Source organism: Lagenorhynchus albirostris, chromosome 8 (assembly GCF_949774975.1).
Source record: "Lagenorhynchus albirostris chromosome 8, mLagAlb1.1, whole genome shotgun sequence".
In the NCBI taxonomy this organism is placed as follows: domain Eukaryota; kingdom Metazoa; phylum Chordata; class Mammalia; order Artiodactyla; family Delphinidae; genus Lagenorhynchus; species Lagenorhynchus albirostris.
Window position 1 is genome coordinate 15,214,486 of NC_083102.1, and position 18,829 is coordinate 15,233,314.

Below are 18,829 nucleotides of genomic sequence, written 5' to 3' on the forward strand. Positions count from 1 at the left end.
CTCTTGTGCAAGCTAGACTTGCAACAGTGACAAAGCAGGAGACTCTAATATGGAAATGGCGTCACTATTAGGAATATTGATCAGTTAAAGAAACAAAGATATAATTATGTACCAGCAAGACCCTTGAGGGAGAATCATTATTGGAATCTAAGTAGTTTTATAATTTTTTTCTATAGTAGCATAATCTCGCTGTTTTTTTTTTGTCCAGTTTCTATGTCCCTATGATGATGGCAATCTCCTCCCTTTAGCCTCTGGAGTAGGGCAACACCAAAACAAAAGGGTCCAGATGATTGCAACATGAATGATGGTCTATCCTGTTGCTGAAGGGCCACTGCTATGTTGCTGCTAAGGTACTTTATAGTCTGCAGCTGGACCCCAAGGGGTGAGTCAGAGGCCTCAGGCCTCATCAAAACCTGGCAGAAGATGAGAAACTGCCTCACTGTGGCCTCCTTCTTGGCAGATAGGGCACTGAGTGAGAAACGGCCTGGTAGCAGCTCCTCACACGCCTCCAGCACACTCTTGTTTTCAGAGGACCCAGGATGTTCGGCCAAGACTCAGATCAGCTGCAGATCAAGCTTTGCCTAAGTGCCTGTGTGGATACGTGCAAGATCCTTAGGTATTAGCCCAGAGCTGTTCTTTAACATTACTCAGTTAAAAACCTGTGTTTAGGGGCTTACCCCAAAGGAAATACGTGTGAGGCATTCCTGGCAGGGTCTACCACCTGGTCAAAATGCAGTTTCCAGTTTAAAAAGCCTGGGAATGGAGGTGGAAATTGATGGTGCTAATAGGTGCAGCTGTGACTGATGACACCTGTGTATATGGGCCGTCCTTTTCATGCCACACACCTTTGAAGAATGCTTCTGGAATTTTGAATATCAGCAGTGCATTTGGAGCCTCGTAGCTATATGGTTCTGCCTCCTAGACTACCAATTGCTCAAGGCCGTTTTAGGCAAAGCCCTGTTGCTGTCTTCTTTGGAGTTGGCTGGTGTAAACTGTGTTCTGCTCTTGTTCCTCAGTTTTCCATAGTTCACCTTAGAGTTTAACTTTTCTTTCAGAGGCTTCGTGCCCAGAAGGCAGGTGGAGTTGGCAAGAGGAGACAACCGGTCTTATGGCTTCCATGATGATTGCTCATGTCATTGGCTTCTTTGCCTCCCTTATTAAAAGGAAACTACGAGCTTCTACCTGACATAGTCTTATAGGTGAGGACGAATCTCTTCCTCTACCCATCTTAGGTTCTCCAGCTGGAGCCCTGTAGATTGGACTGACAAAAGACAGATTAACAACAGAAAAATAAACAGAAGTTTATAGACATATGTATTCATGCATGTTACACATGGGAGTTCCCAGAGATGAGTAACTCAAAGGCTTGGTTAGAACTAGGTCTTACATAACGTCTTAACAAAAGAGCAATACATTTTTTGAGAAGTGACAAGACAAAAAAAAAGGACTTTGAGTCTAGGGGCAGCAAATCGTGGGAGGACAAATATATGGGACAGAAGGTAAGGTCTAGTTAGCAAAGTTTGTTATGTAAATTCCTCTGGTGCCATCTCCAGACTGATAAGGATCTAAAGTTGTCTCTAGCAGTTCAACTTTTGTCCTTCCTGGTAGAGAGGGAGGAGGGACACTTTGTAAGTTTATTTCCTCCTTTTAGGCAAATCGGGGGAAGACAGAGATTTCTTCTATCTGTTTCTTCTCAATTGTCTTCAGCACAAAATAATTCTTCTGCCCATGTGGAGTATTTTGAGGTGGTAAAATCTGTTCTGCTTCAGTTATATACGCTGGTTCTCACATGGCCACGGGTAGCCTTTAATCCTCCCGCTATTGTCACTTCTTCTCCGCCTCCCCCACTCCATAGCTTTATCCTGGAAGTAAATGCCAAAATCAGCTTTGCTCTTTTCTTTTTTTAATCCTACCTTTTGTGTGTTTTTTTGAAGTTTCCCAGGTTGTGATCTGTTTCTCCAGTCTCAATATTGAGTTACCTGCTCTCTTCTGGAACAGTATTCACTTTGATTAGAAAGAAATAGGTTTCAGCCTGAAGAACAAACATGGCTGGTTTCGCTGGTGGTGCAGTGGTTAAGAATCCGCCTGCCAATGCAGGGGACACAGGTTCAAGCCCTGGCCCGGGAAGATCCCACATGCCACGGAGCAACTAAGCCGGTGCGCCACAACTACTGAACCTGAGCTCTATAGCCCACAAGCCACAACTACTGAGCCCATGTGCCACAACTACTGAAGCCTGCGCACCTAGAGCCCGTGCTCTGCAACTAGAGAAGCCACGACAATGAGAAGCCTGTGCACTGCAACGAAGAGTAGCCCCTGCTCATGACAACTAGAGAAAGCCTGGGCACAGCAACGAGGACCCAACACAGCCAAAAATAAATAAATAAATAAATAAATAAATAAAACAAACATGGCTTTTGGGAGCCCCTCAGAACTGTTTGTATGGAGGGGATAGTCCTGTCAGATGTGAGGTCATGGGAACTTCTACTATTATTGTTTTATTCTAAACTTGAAGCATGTCTAAAATTGCTATTACCTTTGTAGCAGTTGTTTCCGGCAAGTACGTTAGGCTACTGTTGTCTACTCTTACTTCTTTGTCAATCCAATTACCTCGGCTTTCTTATCTTAAGGATTTGGGGTTCAGTGATGGTACCCTTTCTTTATTTTAGAGAGGTGCTATAGACTTAGTCTATTTAATTGGCTCTCTGCTTAGTTATTTCAAGAAATTTGGGGGGACTTCCCTGGTGGAACAGTGGTTAAGAATCTGCCTGCCAGTGCAGGCGACACGGGTTTGAGCCCTGGTTCGGGAAGATCCCACATGCCACACAGCAGCTAAACCTGTGCGCCACAACTACTGAGACTGCGCTCTAGAGCCCGTGAGCCACAACTATGGAGCCCATGTGCCACAACTACTGAAGCCCGCGTGCCTGGAGCCTGTGCTGCGCAACGAGAAGCCACTGCAATGAGAAGCCCACGCACCGCAAAGAAGAGTAGCCCCCGCTTGCTGCAACTAGAGAAAGCCCGCGTGTAGCAAGGAAGACCCAAGGCAACCATAAATAAATAAATAAATAAATAAATAAATAAGAAAGAAATTTGGGACAAGAATGAAAGTAGATTACCAGCTTAATCTAATCTTTCAGATTGCTTCTATTTTTCAATGGTGGTCTGTTATTAGAGCAATTTTTCTCTTGACTCATACTGAAGAAATTATTTTTTTTTAATTTATTTATTTATATTTGGCTGCGTTGGGTCTTCTTTGCTGTGCACGGGCTTTCTTTATTTGTGGCGAGCGGGGGCTACTCTTTCCTGCGGTGCGCGGGCTTCTCATTGCGGTGGCTTCTCTTGTGCAGAGTGCAGGCTCTAGGCATGCAGGCTTTAGTAGTTGTGGCTCACAGCCTCTAGAGTGTAGGCTCAGTAGTTTTGGTGCACAGGCTTAGTTGTTCTGCGGCATGTGGGATCTTCCCGGACCAGGGCTTGAACCCGTGTCCCCTGCATTGGCAGGTGGATTCTTAACCACTGAGTCACCAGGAAAGCCTGGTTTCCTGCATTAACTTATTTTCATTGGGGCTCGCTTGCCCATGTGTTTTAAACTCAAATACTAAAAGCATGGCATCCATTAGCAGTTTAATAATCTGAGAAAAGATAAAATACACAAGAAAAAAACATAGCTGGACAGTTTGTTCAAACTGTCCATGTAAAAGGTGGACAGTTTACTTCAAGCACTATAAACAAGGCTAAATGGATTAGTTTTCAGTTATATGCAATATATTGATATTATGGCATTAGGAATCGGCACATTTTAACATCTATCAAGAAAGACTCTTCTGATAGCAGGGTTTCTCAATCTCAGCAAAAATTACATTTTGGCCCAGATAATTCTTTGTTGTGGGAGCTGTTCTGTGCATTGTAGGATGTTTAGCAGCATCCCTGGCCTCTTCCTACTAGATGCCAATATCACCTCTCCCCACCCCCACCAGTTGTAACAATCAAAAATGTCTCCAGACATTGCCAAATCTCTTAACACCTAGTTAAGAATCACTGTTTAAAAGAAAGAACCACTCACTCAAATAGCTCTTCTAATACTAGATGATAAAAATGTATAACACAGGATTATATGTCCGTTATATCCAACTCAATACTTTAAAATAGAATGTATCTTGTCACAATTCCATGAAATGTTGAAAACATTGACTGATGATATCTGAGCTCAGCATGATTAAAAGTAGAATATAAAAGCTAGAAAAAAAGCTCTAACACTAGAAATTAAACTAAGACAGGAACTCTTGTAAACAACGATTAAAGAAGAAAGCAAACCCCAAACTCAGAATATCTGTAAAATTACAAAATCGACTTAAGAAATCTTAACTAAAACAGTACTCAATGGACAATTCATTATATTCAATGTTTATATTACTATACAAGAAAAACTAACAAAAATCAATGAAATAAATATTCAACCTAAGAAGTTAGAAGTCTATGGATGAGTTATAAAAAACAGACAAGAGATAAGTAAAAGAAAATGAGATATGAATGAATTAAGAAACAGAAAGACAGAAGTAGTCAATGAATTTTCTTTCCTTTGGGAAATTTGGTCTAAATGAAATCCAGAAAAAATAAAAAATAACTTGATAAACCATTAATTACAAAACAAGACCACAGACATACAAAAGAATTGCAAGAGGGAGGTGACCACATGTTTAGGAAAATTAAAGGAATTGGAAGAGTACGGGCGTGTATGAGAGCTCAGGGACTTTTGTTTACTGAAATATCCCAACTGCCAAGGATAGAGCCTACCATAGTGGCACACAAAAATCTTGTTGACTAAATGAACAAATGTACCTCCATATGCTAAATACGTGACATTGATAAATTATAGAAGAAGATAAATTTGCAAAATTGATTTGAGATGAAATAGAAAATGTACAGGCTCTCTATTGACAGAGAGGCAATTCTCAGGTGAATTCCACCAATATTTTAGGAAATAAATCATTTAAATTTAATTTGTTCTAGAGTGGAGAGTGTGAAAGAAAATCTCACTCTCTCCTTTTAACAATGAAAGGAGCACAATTTGATAATAGAAACTAAAGAGTATTCACAAAACTACACAATAGTCTTATATACGAATGTCAATAAAAAATGCTCAATAGTACATATCAAATAGCAACACACAAACACAACACAGTTTAAAAACATATGTTCAATCATTTCCACTAGCTGCTCCTCTCTGACCAACATGTGACCAACTTCAGCAGGACATAAAGTGAGGGCTACCCAGCTCCAAATTGTCCTTTGGCAATTTTATCTCTTCCTGACAACCCCCAAGACAGAATTAAAGGGGCCCTCATGCTCCTAAGGATGCCACATAGTCTTTGTAGGAAGATTTACCAATGGCCAGATTTAAGGGGAGACCTGAAAAGTCCATGTACTTTTGTCAAGACCACTGCTACTCCCACCATACCTCCCACCATATTCTGCATTTCAGCTCTCAATCTAGCTAAAATACCAGTGCCCAGAGGAGATTATCCTATCCCTCCTCACCCCTTGCCCCCATCAAGAGAAGTGAGAACTTGGGGATTTGGTATCTGGAGGTAGAAACATGGTGGGTACAGTTCAGATTCCGGGAGGGTTCACATGCAAGGACCAGGGCTCCACAAGATATCATGATTTAGTTACTAGTTTGGAATGGTCAGAAATTGAAGTCACCAGTGAAAGCTTGAAATTTTAAGGGAGTTCCAGAGAAATACCAAGCCTGGGAAATATAATTTACCTCAACCTTTTACATTTCCATAACTGTGGTCATGAAGTGTGCAGCACGTCGCAGTGTTGAAGCCTGCAGACTTGGGATTGGTGCCTATGTGCCTCTTGTGGCCTCTTCCAATAACCTCTGTGTCATTATGGAAGACAGTGCCTGAGGGAGGTCTTCCAAGGAGAATAGTCAGTGATGGGCAAACAAAAAACATTCTGCGGGCTGGGGCAGAAAGTCCTTGCTCTTCTGGTCCATGTGTTTTTATGGATCAGTGGGTACGCTGTTGGCCTCCTCTCCTTTTCCAGGCAGGTTATGTAACTATTGATGTATCTTACTCCATATTCCATTAGAGGCCTCTGATTAGGAAAGAGATTGATTTGGGTTAACAAATATCTTTGGGGTTGCAAAAGTCCCCAAGAAGGTCAAAAATATTGGTCATCAATACCTGAGCTCAGTAAAGCATTGACTAAGTAAGGCCATTTTTACTGCTGGTGTCAGCTTGAGAGACTGGAAATCTTGACTGAGAGATGGTATATTTGCTTGCTAGGGCTGCTTGAACAAAGTGCCACAAACTGGCCACTTACATAACAGAAGTTTATTGCCTCACAGTTCTAGAGACCACAAGTCCGAGATAAAGGTGTTGGCAGGGTTGGTTCCTTCTGAGGGCTATGAGGGTGAATCTGGTCCATGCCTCTCACCTAGCTTCTGGTGGTTTGCTGGACATCTTTGTAAAAGCATCACCCTGACCTCTGCCTCTATCTGCACGTGGTGCTCTCCCTGTGTGTTGCCTGTGTCTAAGTTTCCCCTTTTTATAAGGATACCAATCATACTGGATTAGTGTCTACCATACTCCAGTATGACTTCATCTTACCTAATCGCATATGCAATGACCCTATTTCCAAATAAGGTCACGTTCTGAGGTACTACGGGCTAGTACTTCAACATATGAATTTTGGGGGCATACAATTTATCCCAAAATAGTTGGGAAGCTTGAGAGGAATGAGAGTGAAGGGAGAAGTGACATGCAGAAACTCATGCAGACCAGGATCACTCTTTCCTGACCTTCTGTTTTCTGTCTCCAACTATTTTTCCTCCATCTCTGTTAAGACTAAGACAGAATTCCCCTCTTCCAATCTTTAGAAATACATGTATACATTTCTCCTGACAAATAGTGGGACTCTTTTCCAATGCCTGTCTTTAAAAAATGGTTTGATAGGTGTGGTCCTTCTTCCACACCAGCCCCCTGAAATATTTTGAAGAGTTTTGACAGTAGAGGTCAGGACTTGAGTTTCTGTTCTTTCATTATGGTACTCCCTTTTCTTCCTATCTTCCCTATCTTCCCAGTGCTAAATGTACAGTAGGAATTCAACCAAAGGTCTCTAATTTAAATGAATTCAGATGATTCCCCCCACCCCAAGCAACAAAATGGAGATTCATGTGGTAGAATAAATCATCATTTTTATTATTTCTTGTGAATGAGATATTTTCCAGAGAATAGCATTATAAGTATTCATATTAGAATTATTGGAAACAATAAGTAGAGATCAATTTTTTAAAACGATAGTTTGTCAGAAATGTACGTTTTCAGATCATGGAAGATTATAAGCAATTGATCTTGGACAAACATAAGTTTGTTTTGATGTTTTGAAGTTTTGAAGAGCTATCTTGCCCTGTGAGTGTGACTTAATATGAATGAATAAAATATACTGCTCTGGCTGGACTGAAAATAGGTACATCTCTACTATGGAATTCTAATAATCATTTTATTCACTTAAAAAATTTACATATAGTAAAATTATCAGTGTTCTTTTGAACTTGCTACTTTCTCAAAATTCAGTTATCCCAATAACTTTCAAAGTCTTAAGTCTAATGATTCTATAAAACCTCTTCTTTCAATATGTTTCCTAAAGCTTCCTTTTTATATGTCTTCTTTGAAATAATGGTCTGTGGACTATTTTACAATGCAGGGTATGCAGGTTGTCTCAAGCCACTTTGCATAATGGTGGTCATATAATGAATGGGGGCAGGAGTTGCAGGCAGTGTTAGCATAGATCACTAGCTTACTGAAGCTCAGGCCCTTTAAAACATGCAAGAGAGAACAAGCAATTATCCATCTTTCAAGCTGGATAAAAGCTACACGAACACACATTGGATGGAAACAAACAACAATCAAATCAGTATGGCTTTGTTGACCGCTGTGGTGTTTAATTAGCTCTATAGTAAGACTTTTCTATACTTAGCCCTCTCTCTCTACTCAAGGTGAAGCAAATCACTTCCCTGTTAATAATGCATGTGTGGATCTTACCTTGGCTGTGTCTGTATTACAGTCAATGGTCCAAACCATCAAGACCACTGCCAGCACACTGGCATGGTCCAGCTCTCCATCCTTGCTGTTGCCCTGTTAACTGCTAAAGAACTCAGACTACCCATGGCAGCAGTATCCGAATTCATGTGTTATTTATCTTCATATGTTGCCTTTGAAGTCTTTTCTAAAGCCTAATATTTTTCTTTCTGAAACCCAGAAGACATTGATTTAATAAAATATTAGCTGATAATTTCCAAGTTATTTCAACAGATTTAAACCTATTTTTTCCCCCCACATAGCTAAGTCAAAGTCACTTACACTACACAAAAGTTAAGTGTGTCTCCATCACCATTTCATCTGAGGATAGTGAACTCCTTTGATTTCCATAGCTGGAGGAACCACCCAGCCCAAAGTCCTGGCACACATAGAGGGAAAATATCTGTTGCGGAGCTCTCTGAAGTCAGTATTCATCATGAAATGGGTATTCAGGATGGTCACACCACCTGCCAAAACAATTCCCCCAAAGGGAAAAAGTTCACTTCAAATGCTGCATGGCTGTATGTGTTACTAGCATTCTTTGGTAACTTTACCGACCATTCCCTCTTTCTCTTACTCATTCCATTTCTGTTTCGTGCCCATTCTCCTCCCCTGTTTCCCCTTAAGCCAGCACCTTTTACTGAAGCCCCAGATAGCACCCTGGGTGTAAGTGTGGGGTGGGGGGTTTGGGGGGAGAAGGCTAGTTGTCTCCACATTAACATTTTCTTAAAACAAAAGCACAGGAGGTGAGCAATACCTGCCTACTTACACACTTTGTCCCAACTTCTTCCTCCTTCTGCTCTCTTGATATAAACTGCCTCCCATTTCAATAAACCACATAAGCATTTCTCTTCAAAACTCTATTATGGGGCTTCCCTGGTGGCGCAGTGGTTGAGAGTCCGCCTGCCGATGCAGGGGACACAGGTTCGTGCCCCGGTCCGGGAGGATCCCACATGCCGCGGAGCGGCTGGACCCGTGAGCCATGGCCGCTGAGCCTGCGCGTCCGGAGCCTGTGCTCCGGGCCACAACAGTGAGAGGCCCGCGTACCGCAAAAACAAACAAACAAACAAAAAAACTCTATCATGAATCAGTGTCAGTCTCTTCTCAGAGTTTTTACTTGCCCCTATCACTAGGCCTCCTGAGAGTTGAAAGTTTGAGATTTAGAAAGTTGATGACCAGCAAAGTAAGTTTCCATGATGATGATGACAGTGATGATAATGATGAAGCTACCTCTTAAATAAAAATGGCGAAACAGTCTATAGAAGGACTGGAGTGTGTGTGTGCCTGTACTGAAGCACACCTAAGATTTAGTTCTCTGCAAGTACTATGAGCTTTAAATCAAAATATAAAACAAAACCAGAGAAGGCTCTCAAATATCAAGGATCAGCCAGATGAAAAGCAGCAGAACCTTGGCCCAGCATCCCTAAATGATACATTTTTTTGATCAATGGGGCCTAATCTTTGTTTCTCCTAGCTGATTTTTCTAGTTATTTCCAGATGTGATGAGTTATTTTCCCAGTGTTGCTAGAATTAGGTATTAAAAATGTCAAAGGTCGGGCTTCCCTGGTGGTGCAGTGGTTGAGAATCCGCCTGCCAATGCAGGGGAGATGGGTTGGAGCCCTGGTCCGGGAAGATCTCACATACCATGGAGCAACTAAGCCTGTGTCCCACAACTACTGAGCCTGTGCGCCACAATTTCTGAGCCCGCGTGCCACACTACTGAAGTCCGTGCGCCTAGAGCCCGTGCTCTGCAACAAGATAAGCCACTGCAATGAGAAGCCCACGCACCGCAACGAAGAGTAGCCTCTGCTCACCGCAACTAGAGGAAGCCCGCGTGCAGCAACGAGAACCCAACACAGCCATAAATAAATAAATAAAATGTCAAACCAAATAATGTCACTAACCAACTGTAAAAAAACAAAACAAAACAGCATATTGGAGGATTGGCTATCTCTTACTATTTTTAATTTAATGATATTTATTCAATAGAAATAGTTTATCTTCAAGAGCTGTTAATTAACATGTAAGGGTTAGTTCTGTGTTTGTGTTTACTTTTATGTTCTTGAGGCTAGGAGGTGCTTCTTGATTTCAAATAGTTTTTCCCCTGGAAAATTCACATTAGAAAGCTGTTTATTAATTCAGAAATTGATTCAGAAATTCAGTGTTAGCATAGTCCGCACTTTCTGACTCATGAAAAATAGTGGGACCGATAAGATAAGCGCCCAAACTATACGAACCATCTTAACGAGCATTTTCTAAATGCACACTCAAAGAGAAGATTGTAAAAAGAAGAATAGTATCCAGGTGATTTCAAGAACTGGAAATATTAATGAAGAATGATTAAGAAGAAAAAATGTGGGTATGTATGTATACAAATATATACGTGTGTATATATACATGAACTATATTCTTTTTTTTTATTTTTAAGGCTCTGTAATATTCAGAGAATAAAGGGTTACTTCAGTTGATAGTTAAATTTGGCAACACTTGGAAGGAATTTTGCTTGTGGGAAGTCAGACAATAGGTGAAGCCAGAAGCTCCAAATCTTATAGGCAAACATTTGTCTAAAACTCAACCTGCTGCTCTTTCTACTGCACTCTAATGCCTCTCTCCCAGGAATTGTTCTTGTTGACAGCTTTGCTCTAATTTGTGCCCACTTTGATTTCTAAGGAAGAAATAAGTATGTTGTTTGCATATCTGTGCTGCTGTTGTATTAACATAACGAAAACTGATTTAATTCTCCTCAATGTTTTTAGCCTGTGATGCCTTAACCTAACCAATGGGAATGTCATAAATGTCAAAAATATTCTTTTAAGCAAAAATGCAGGTTTGTAGGAAGTTCCTAATTCAGAACATGCTGCCCACCGGCCTTTACCCTTGTGCCTTCCATGGACATGGTCCCGGTTCATGAGAGCCTGTTGGTTGACGCTTGACAATTCAACATCACTGCACAGAACCTGATTAATGATCCCCCAGAACTCACATGAGCATTTCCACGAAGCGGACATTTTTATTCAGGTCTTCAATGCCCTTCATTTCTTCTTCAGTGAGAGAAAAGTCAAAGATCTGAAATAACAGAAACAAAAAAACAGACATTTATAATAGTAGAAGATGGGTCAAGCTTGGGATCAGGGAGTGAGGCCAGCAGTGGGAGCCCTTCAAAGATTTATGAACATCTCTGCAAATGTCTTAGAGGAGTTGGGCTAGTGCGGGGGGGCCACCCCACCCATGTGGAGGTGGAATTCTTTCTGCCCTTTGTCTTTAAGACAATCCTGCTGGGGACACCTTGCAAGAAATTTCAAATGTTCTGAAACAATACACATTCAGAACATCTCCTAAAAATCTAAAAGTGAAGAATTCTTATTATTTTGGTATAAGATGCTGAACTTTTGATTCTGGACTATGGCCTTCGTGCACTTTTTTTTTTTTTTAACAAAAATATTCCCTAGTCTCTAAATTTGCTTATGTATTTTTTTTAACTTTTAATTTGCTTTGGTTCATCATATTAATCCTTTCTCTTGTCATTTTTAATGTCTCTTTATCTACCTTTTAATTCTAATTACTTTTTCATTTTTTTTTTTTAGCTTGTACAGTTTGTACCTTGGTTTTATAATTGTCCTTTATGAACATTTTAATAGTTTATTTTAGCTTATTTATATTTTTAACAGTTGATTTGTTTATAATTTCTCTTATTATTTTATCTTTCTATCCCTTAACTTTTAATTTAGTAATTTACATGCATACATTTTTTTTTTTTTTTTTTTTTTTTTTTGCGGTACGCGGGCCTCTCACTGTTGTGGCCTCTCCCGTTGCGGAGCACAGGCTCCGGACGCGCAGGCTCAGTGGCCATGGCTCATGAGCCCAGCCGCTCCGCGGCATGTGGGATCTTCCCAGACCAGGGCACAAACCCGTGTCCCCTGCATTGGCAGGCGGACTCTCAACCACTGCGCCACCAGGGAAGCCCTACATGAATAAATTTTAATTGTAAAAGTAATACATGAATATATGCTTTTTGTAAAGAAATGAAACACTACAGAAATACATGGACATGTATGGAGTAAAAGAAACAAAAGTGCCTCTTGATACCCACCACCCCAGTGCTATTCCCCTTCCCACAGATTCCTTCCAAACATTCAACACAGCAACAGCAAAATGCAATTGTATCATATTTAGATTATTCTGCAGCTTTATCTCATTCACATAATATGTCTTGGTGATCTTTTCTGTCAAAATATATAGACTGACTTTATTTATTTAACTACTATATCCATAGTATAGATGTAATACGATTTACTTAGTCATTCCCCCAAGGATTGTTTCCAAGTGGTCTTTTCAGAGCATTCTTTCCTTTGATTATTTATTATCCAAGAATTGGAGTTATGAGATTGTAGAAGGAAATTTATTATAACATAAAAACAGTCATGAATGAACCAGTCACTTATAAAAGAAATCCTTACAAGCTTCCTTTTTCTTTAACACCTTCCCGCACCTAGTAGGGCTATTTGTCACATGACCTCACCTCCTTCAGCACAAGAATAGGGATGTAGCCCAGGGGACCAATCAAGGTATCTTTTTCATTAGACACAGTGATTATTATGGGAGTAGCCAATGACCCATAAAAGGACAAGCAGGGATTGACAGAGACAGAAGCCTTTATCTGTGATCATCTTTACTAAATGTGGGTAACAGATTAACCCATATTAATCTGTGTGTGCCACCATGTGGAGAAAGGGGGTGAGGAGAACTCAATCCTTTTATAAATCATTAGAATACCTGTGTCCAGTCATATCTGACCTACCCAGGGACTTCCCAGTTATGAGAGCCAATAAATTATGTCTCTTTTTCTTTGGTAAATTTGAATTTCATTCCTTCATGTGGTAGCAAAAAAGCTCTGAAGATAATTGTCTAATATCATGGATGTCTTCCCATGTCAGTACTTATATTTTCACTTTATTATTTAAAAATGGATATAAAAGCACACATACTGTGTGAATTCATTTATTTGAAATTCTAGGAAATGCAAACTAGCCTATGGGGATAGAAAGAAAATCAGTGCTTGCTTGGGATTGGGGACCAGAAGGGATAGATTATAAAAGGGCATGAAGAGACTATTGGAGGTGCTGGTTATGTTCATTATCTTGATCGTGGTGATGGTTTCATGGGTGTGTACATATGTCAAAACTTTTCCAATTTTATACTTTATGTTCAGTTCATTGCATTTCAATTACACCTCAGTAGAGTTCTGTTAAAAAAGAAAAATAAATAAAAATGCCTATATACTGTTTCATTGTACAAATATATCATAATTTGTTTTACAATATCCTATTGAAAATTGTTTCCAGTTTTTTTTAGCTGATAAAGTATGCTGTAATAAACATCTGTATATGTGTGCATGAATATGCAAATACATCTATGGGAAAAAGATTGTTGGGTCAATGGACATGTATGTTTGAATTTTGATGGATCTGGAAAAATGACATCCTTCTCCAAATCTTACATCATTTTATGTTTCTAATAGTATTATATGAAACTGCCTGTTTTCCCACACACTGTTAACATTCTGATTATTTTCCTATCTGAGGGGATAAATACTATCTCATTTTTATCTTTAATTATGAGTAAGACAAAAAACAACTTACTTTTGAAATTTAAATTATTAACTGATGGGTAACTGATTAACTTTACATGGTACTTCTCTGTGGCTGCATTTACCTAGCAGTTTATTCTTTGGAAGTAGCACAGTAAACTAATCACTCCATTGTCTAGTGGCCTCTTTTCTCACCTATATTTATAATGCTGATTACAGATTACTTATAGAGGAAATAAAGGGGGTTGGCATTTATGATGTCTAAATGATCCTCTTCAATAATTTCCAAATTTGTCCCCAACTTTTTCCAGAGCCATTAAGAAGGTGGAAAGTTGACTGTTATGAATTTCCAATTTTATACCTTCTATTCCTGCTGTGCTGGTGGGGAAGGGAGTAGGTAGTGTCCAGAGTCAATAGGTAAGGAAACAGAAGAAATAAGGGAGCTAGATAGCCTACAAGCAGCAAAGAAATCCCTGAATTACTAGGAATTGTCTCAAATTCAGCTAAAATTAAATCCAGGTGTGGGTGGAGGGGGTCAGGGAGCAGGTATAAAATAACATATGAAGGCATTGCAACTTTCTTATTAATCTGAACACAAAATTCTCTCTAAAAAAAATAATACCCTACTTTTTACATTTCCAGAAGCAGTTCTCTTACTTGAAAGTTTTCTTTGATCCTTTCAGGGTTAAAGCTTTTAGGAATGACCACCACTCCTCGCTGGATGTTGAAACGCAAAACAACTTGAGCTGCTGTCTTATTGTATTTTTTCCCCAGTGAGTTTAGAAGTGCATCCTTTAACAAAGGTGGGGAAGACACATTCACCCTTTAAAAAAAAAAAAATCGAAACATGCATCATATTTAGTCCGAGTAATGAGAACCAGCGGTTTACCAATCACCCTCCTCCTCTGACCCCCATTCACCTGGTAACCTATCCAGAACACTTCAGGTCACCTGTAACCAACTTCTCTGAGTGCAGAGTATTCAGAAGACTTGCTCTTAGTCTGAGAAGATCAAGACAGGCAGATTCAGAGCTGCCTCTTCCAGACGGTAAATAATATTGCTTTCATGGATCTTATAGAGAGAATGGGGTTGGAAGTAGGCATACAGGGGAAGGCAAGAAGACTGAAGTAGAAGAAACAAAGGCACAACTCTTGGAATCATCTTAGAGTAGAAAAATTTCTACTTAAGTCTGTGGAATGCATCACAGTAGAAGTGTTGCCACTGAATACAGAGATTTCAAAAATTTCGGAATATGGTCATAGAGACTCTTTGTCAAATAATAAGGTACTGGTAGGCACTTCTACAGGTAGAGCCTAATCAATTATTACAACACCTCAGTGAGGAAGGTTTTGTTAGCTGTAATTTGCATATGTGGAGAATGACTTGAAGAAATTACTTCCTTAAGATCACACAGCTGAATAGAGTCATTTCAGTCAAGTAATTTACATTAGCCTCATACTCTACACCAAGGAAATATACTTCCTGAGGAGACAGACAGCATTACTTACCAGGATGGATTCCTAGAGGTCCCCAAAGGGCTGTATGCAATAATGACAATGTCATGTTGTTGGCAAAATTTCAAGAGTTTTGGCTGGGTGAAATATGGATGGCATTCAACCTATGTGGTTGCATTGGAGAGCAGAGCACAAAATTAAGGGCTTTTGGATGAATGCAATTTTATATAGTTTGTAAAAAGTTCTTCAATAAAATCGACTGAAAAGTATTCTGGATAGCAAGGTAAATCTTACATATTTTTCCCAACAAGGAAGTTTACATTGTTTATATATCGGTGAGATGAATTAAAACAAGGTTAGTGAGGTCACCATCTGTGGGTTAATCCTAAAATAATTGGGGGACAAATTCAATTTTTACAGCTATCGGTTTAAAACTTTAAGTGAACAGATTCAATTATTTATAGTAAATATTCTAGCAAATACAATTTTCCATAACAAACACGCAGTCTCAAGGTTCACATTACAGTCTTGGTAAATAGAAGTGACATGTTGCAGAAGCCCTCTGTCCCTCACTATCAAACATCTATGAATATTTTCACAAGAGGTAGAGTGTGTATAAAACTAAATTTACAGATGAATTTTGTCTTCTTGGTGGAGAGTTCTTTACACTAAGTGTAAGCCTAGTTTCATTTTCTGTATCTTACTGACAGGATTCCTGCACTAAAAACACATGTGTCAACAAAAGTTCTTCTCAAAGTTTCTTCTTAAACACTACGGTAGTTTTTGACCTACGTGTTTGCTTTCTTTTTAATTAAAATCAACCAAGTCTTAATTAAAATATTTTAAGTATATAATTATTATTTTCACTATCTAAAGTATTAAATACTTGACAAGTTACATTTCTAGAAGGCACAAGAAAATGCTACTGATGAAGTGGAAAGGTAAACTGGAACTCTTAGAGGTGGGTCTTCTTTCCTTTTTCTAATTTGATAAACTTTCTTTTTCCCCCTTGTCAGTTTCTCCCATTTCTTCTTTTTCCCCTGCCCCCTCATAATCTTGATCCCTCCTTTTCCCTAAGACACTTTTGTTTTCTCCCCCACTTGGGAACATTTCTTAATTCTAAAAAGTGACACACAGTGTCCACAGTACAGTGGTCCTTAGGTATTCACGTAGGATTGGTGCCAGGACACACACCCCCACCCCAGCAAACACCAAAATCCGGAGATGCTCAAGTCCATTCTATGAAATGGTGCAGTACAGTGGGCCCTCTATATTTGCGGGTTCTGCATCCATGGCTATGGAGGGTGGACTGTATTTCTTTCCCTTACCCTCTCCCACTCCTAGCATCACTCTCCCCCTTTGGTCTCTTTCTCATTTTCTATCTTATTGGTACACTAATCTTTTCAAACAATTTTTTTCTTTTTTATCAGGTCACGTCATCACTTAAAGACTAAGTGTGAATTCCTTACTTTCGTGCCTGCCTGCCTGCACCAAACACATTTACTTTTCCCCACAGGGACTCCTTTCTAATCAGTTGGAGTGCTGTTATGGTCTCTGGCCTAAATATGTGTATGCACATGTGTATATAGCATGTGTATTTACCTATATACATATATCATATATATGTGTGTGTATTTGTGTGTGTATATACATATATATATATAAACACAAAATGTATACATAATAAGGCTAATACAATTAAAAAACAAAACAAACAGGAATATCCATTCTGTGAACAAATTCAGGAGTTTACAGAAAGTTGCATTGGGCAACATACTAGAAACCCGTACTCAACAAAAATTTGAGTTAATGTAATATAAACTCAAATATATAATATAATATGTAATATAACAAAGATCTTTGCATAGATAGTTTTTTGATAAAAAACTTGAGGGCATATGGCTAAAGGACCACTAAGTGAAGGAAATTCTAGGGATGGAGGTGAGGGTGGGGGTGGGAGAGGGTAGGCTAACATGACCCAAGTGCGTATGACCTCAGAGAGTCACATTCCTTCTCTTCAGAGCATCTGTCTCAGTTTCCAATTACATATAACTTTCCTGACTTCATTAGTGTATGATCCACGAGAGCAAGGACTATACCTGTCTTTGGTCACTTTTGCATGCCTAGAACCTAGCACAGTGCCTGGCATAAGGCAGGTGCTTGATGACCATTTGTTGAATGAGTGAAAACAAGAGTTATACAGCAAGGACAAAGCCAGAATCTTAGGAAACATCACTCTTGATGCTGCAGACTGTTGTAGGCTGGGCTTCGTATGGGGTACAGCTGGTCATTTCTGGCTGGGAGCGGATGCTCAGTTTAAGGTAGAGGGTGGTGATGGTTCCTGATGTTGCAGGGCTTTGATGTCATCCTTATTTCTAAGGAGAAGGGTACCTAAGCACACTTGCCTTCTTCTTTGCTAGGGACTGCTTAGAGCCCTTTGTGAATGAGCCAGTGGAGCTGCAGTATTTACTTTTCCTTGTTTGCTAGGTAAAACTGATGTAAGTTGTCAGCGTCTTGGTGTGTCCAGGGTTTTACAACACCCTTTGGTAATGCTGTAGTTTTAGATATCAAAATCTCACAGGGTGAAGTTAAAAAGCTGGACAGAATCCATGAAGGAAAATAGCAAAAGTCCTTTCATTAATTAACCCAACCTCTTCTGTCTTTCCATGAAAAACTGCATTGAATTTTCATTTCATTAATGAAGTCACTCAACAACTATTTACTAATTTCTGTGTCAGGACACCTGTGAGTTAGGCATGGTGAATAGGATCAGGAAAAGCTGAAGAATGTGGAAAGTTTCCTTACTCCTTCCCTTCTTCTTTCCTTCCCTCCGTCCCTCCTTACCTCCCTTCTTTCCTTCGTTCCTAGAGTTAGGTGTTGCAACTTTGTATGAGATTAAATGGCTTGAGATAGATCCACAGTCCCCTTTGAACTGGGCTGGGAGAGCACTGTATGACGCTAGGAAGGCTTTCAGACAGTCTAAGCCAGGGGCGGAGCCTGGAGGGACATTGCTTCAGATGGACATCATAGGGAGTACTAAGGAATCTTGGATTGCTCAAGCTCTGAGAACGACTATAGAGTGAGGTTATATTCTATGTCAATTTGTTCACCAAGTCAATGAAAAATATAAAATTTTGCAAATTTCACGTTAGATTTAGTCTAATGGGAAAATTAGTTTTGAAATACGTGAATTTTGAATCAGGCAAGCCTTCAGGTATGTATCCCTTGCACATGAAATGTGTCCACTCTGTCTAATGCCCAAAATATGCTCACCATATTCCTGGGTTGAAAGCTGCTCATTTTGTATCTCTGGAGTAGAGATGGTCCTACCAGGGCATAGGGTCATGGCTGGTGGCTGGGAGACCTGCACTTTGACCTTGCCAGCTCTAGAGTTTTGACATATTCTGCTTTCAGACACGACAGGACACATGAATAGGTTCAGGCTATGATCTTCCAACAAGCCTTGATTCTCTTTCAGGGTATATTTGTGAAGCTGATCGACAGATCAGGGTATTTCCTCCTTGGCATGAGGAAACACACTGTCAAATTTTCACTATTTTTCATTCTCAGGTCGAAAATCACCATCTGTCTCTGTGCATTTGTAAGAAGAAAGCTGCTTGTCACTTCAACATTTTTAGAACAAAATATTGTTCTTAGGGGTGCAGGAAGGAGATGTGAAGGATATGCTGGGTAGGGGATTG

At 39.7% G+C, this 18,829-nt stretch overlaps 1 protein-coding gene across 2 annotated transcripts in view; it reads right to left on the reverse strand.

The window, feature by feature from the left end:
* Positions 1-8,369: 8,369 nt before the first annotated feature.
* AKR1D1 (aldo-keto reductase family 1 member D1) overlaps positions 8,370-18,829 on the reverse strand; it is a 31,327-nt gene continuing 20,867 nt past the window's right edge. For both annotated transcript variants that reach the window (XM_060155950.1, XM_060155949.1), the window contains 4 exons: positions 15,183-15,292; positions 14,332-14,497; positions 11,071-11,153; positions 8,370-8,554 (listed from right to left, as the gene is read on the reverse strand). In XM_060155950.1, the coding sequence (XP_060011933.1) occupies positions 8,512-8,554; positions 11,071-11,153; positions 14,332-14,497; positions 15,183-15,292 (402 nt within the window). In that variant the 3' untranslated portion in view covers positions 8,370-8,511. The remainder of the gene's footprint in view (positions 8,555-11,070; positions 11,154-14,331; positions 14,498-15,182; positions 15,293-18,829) is intronic.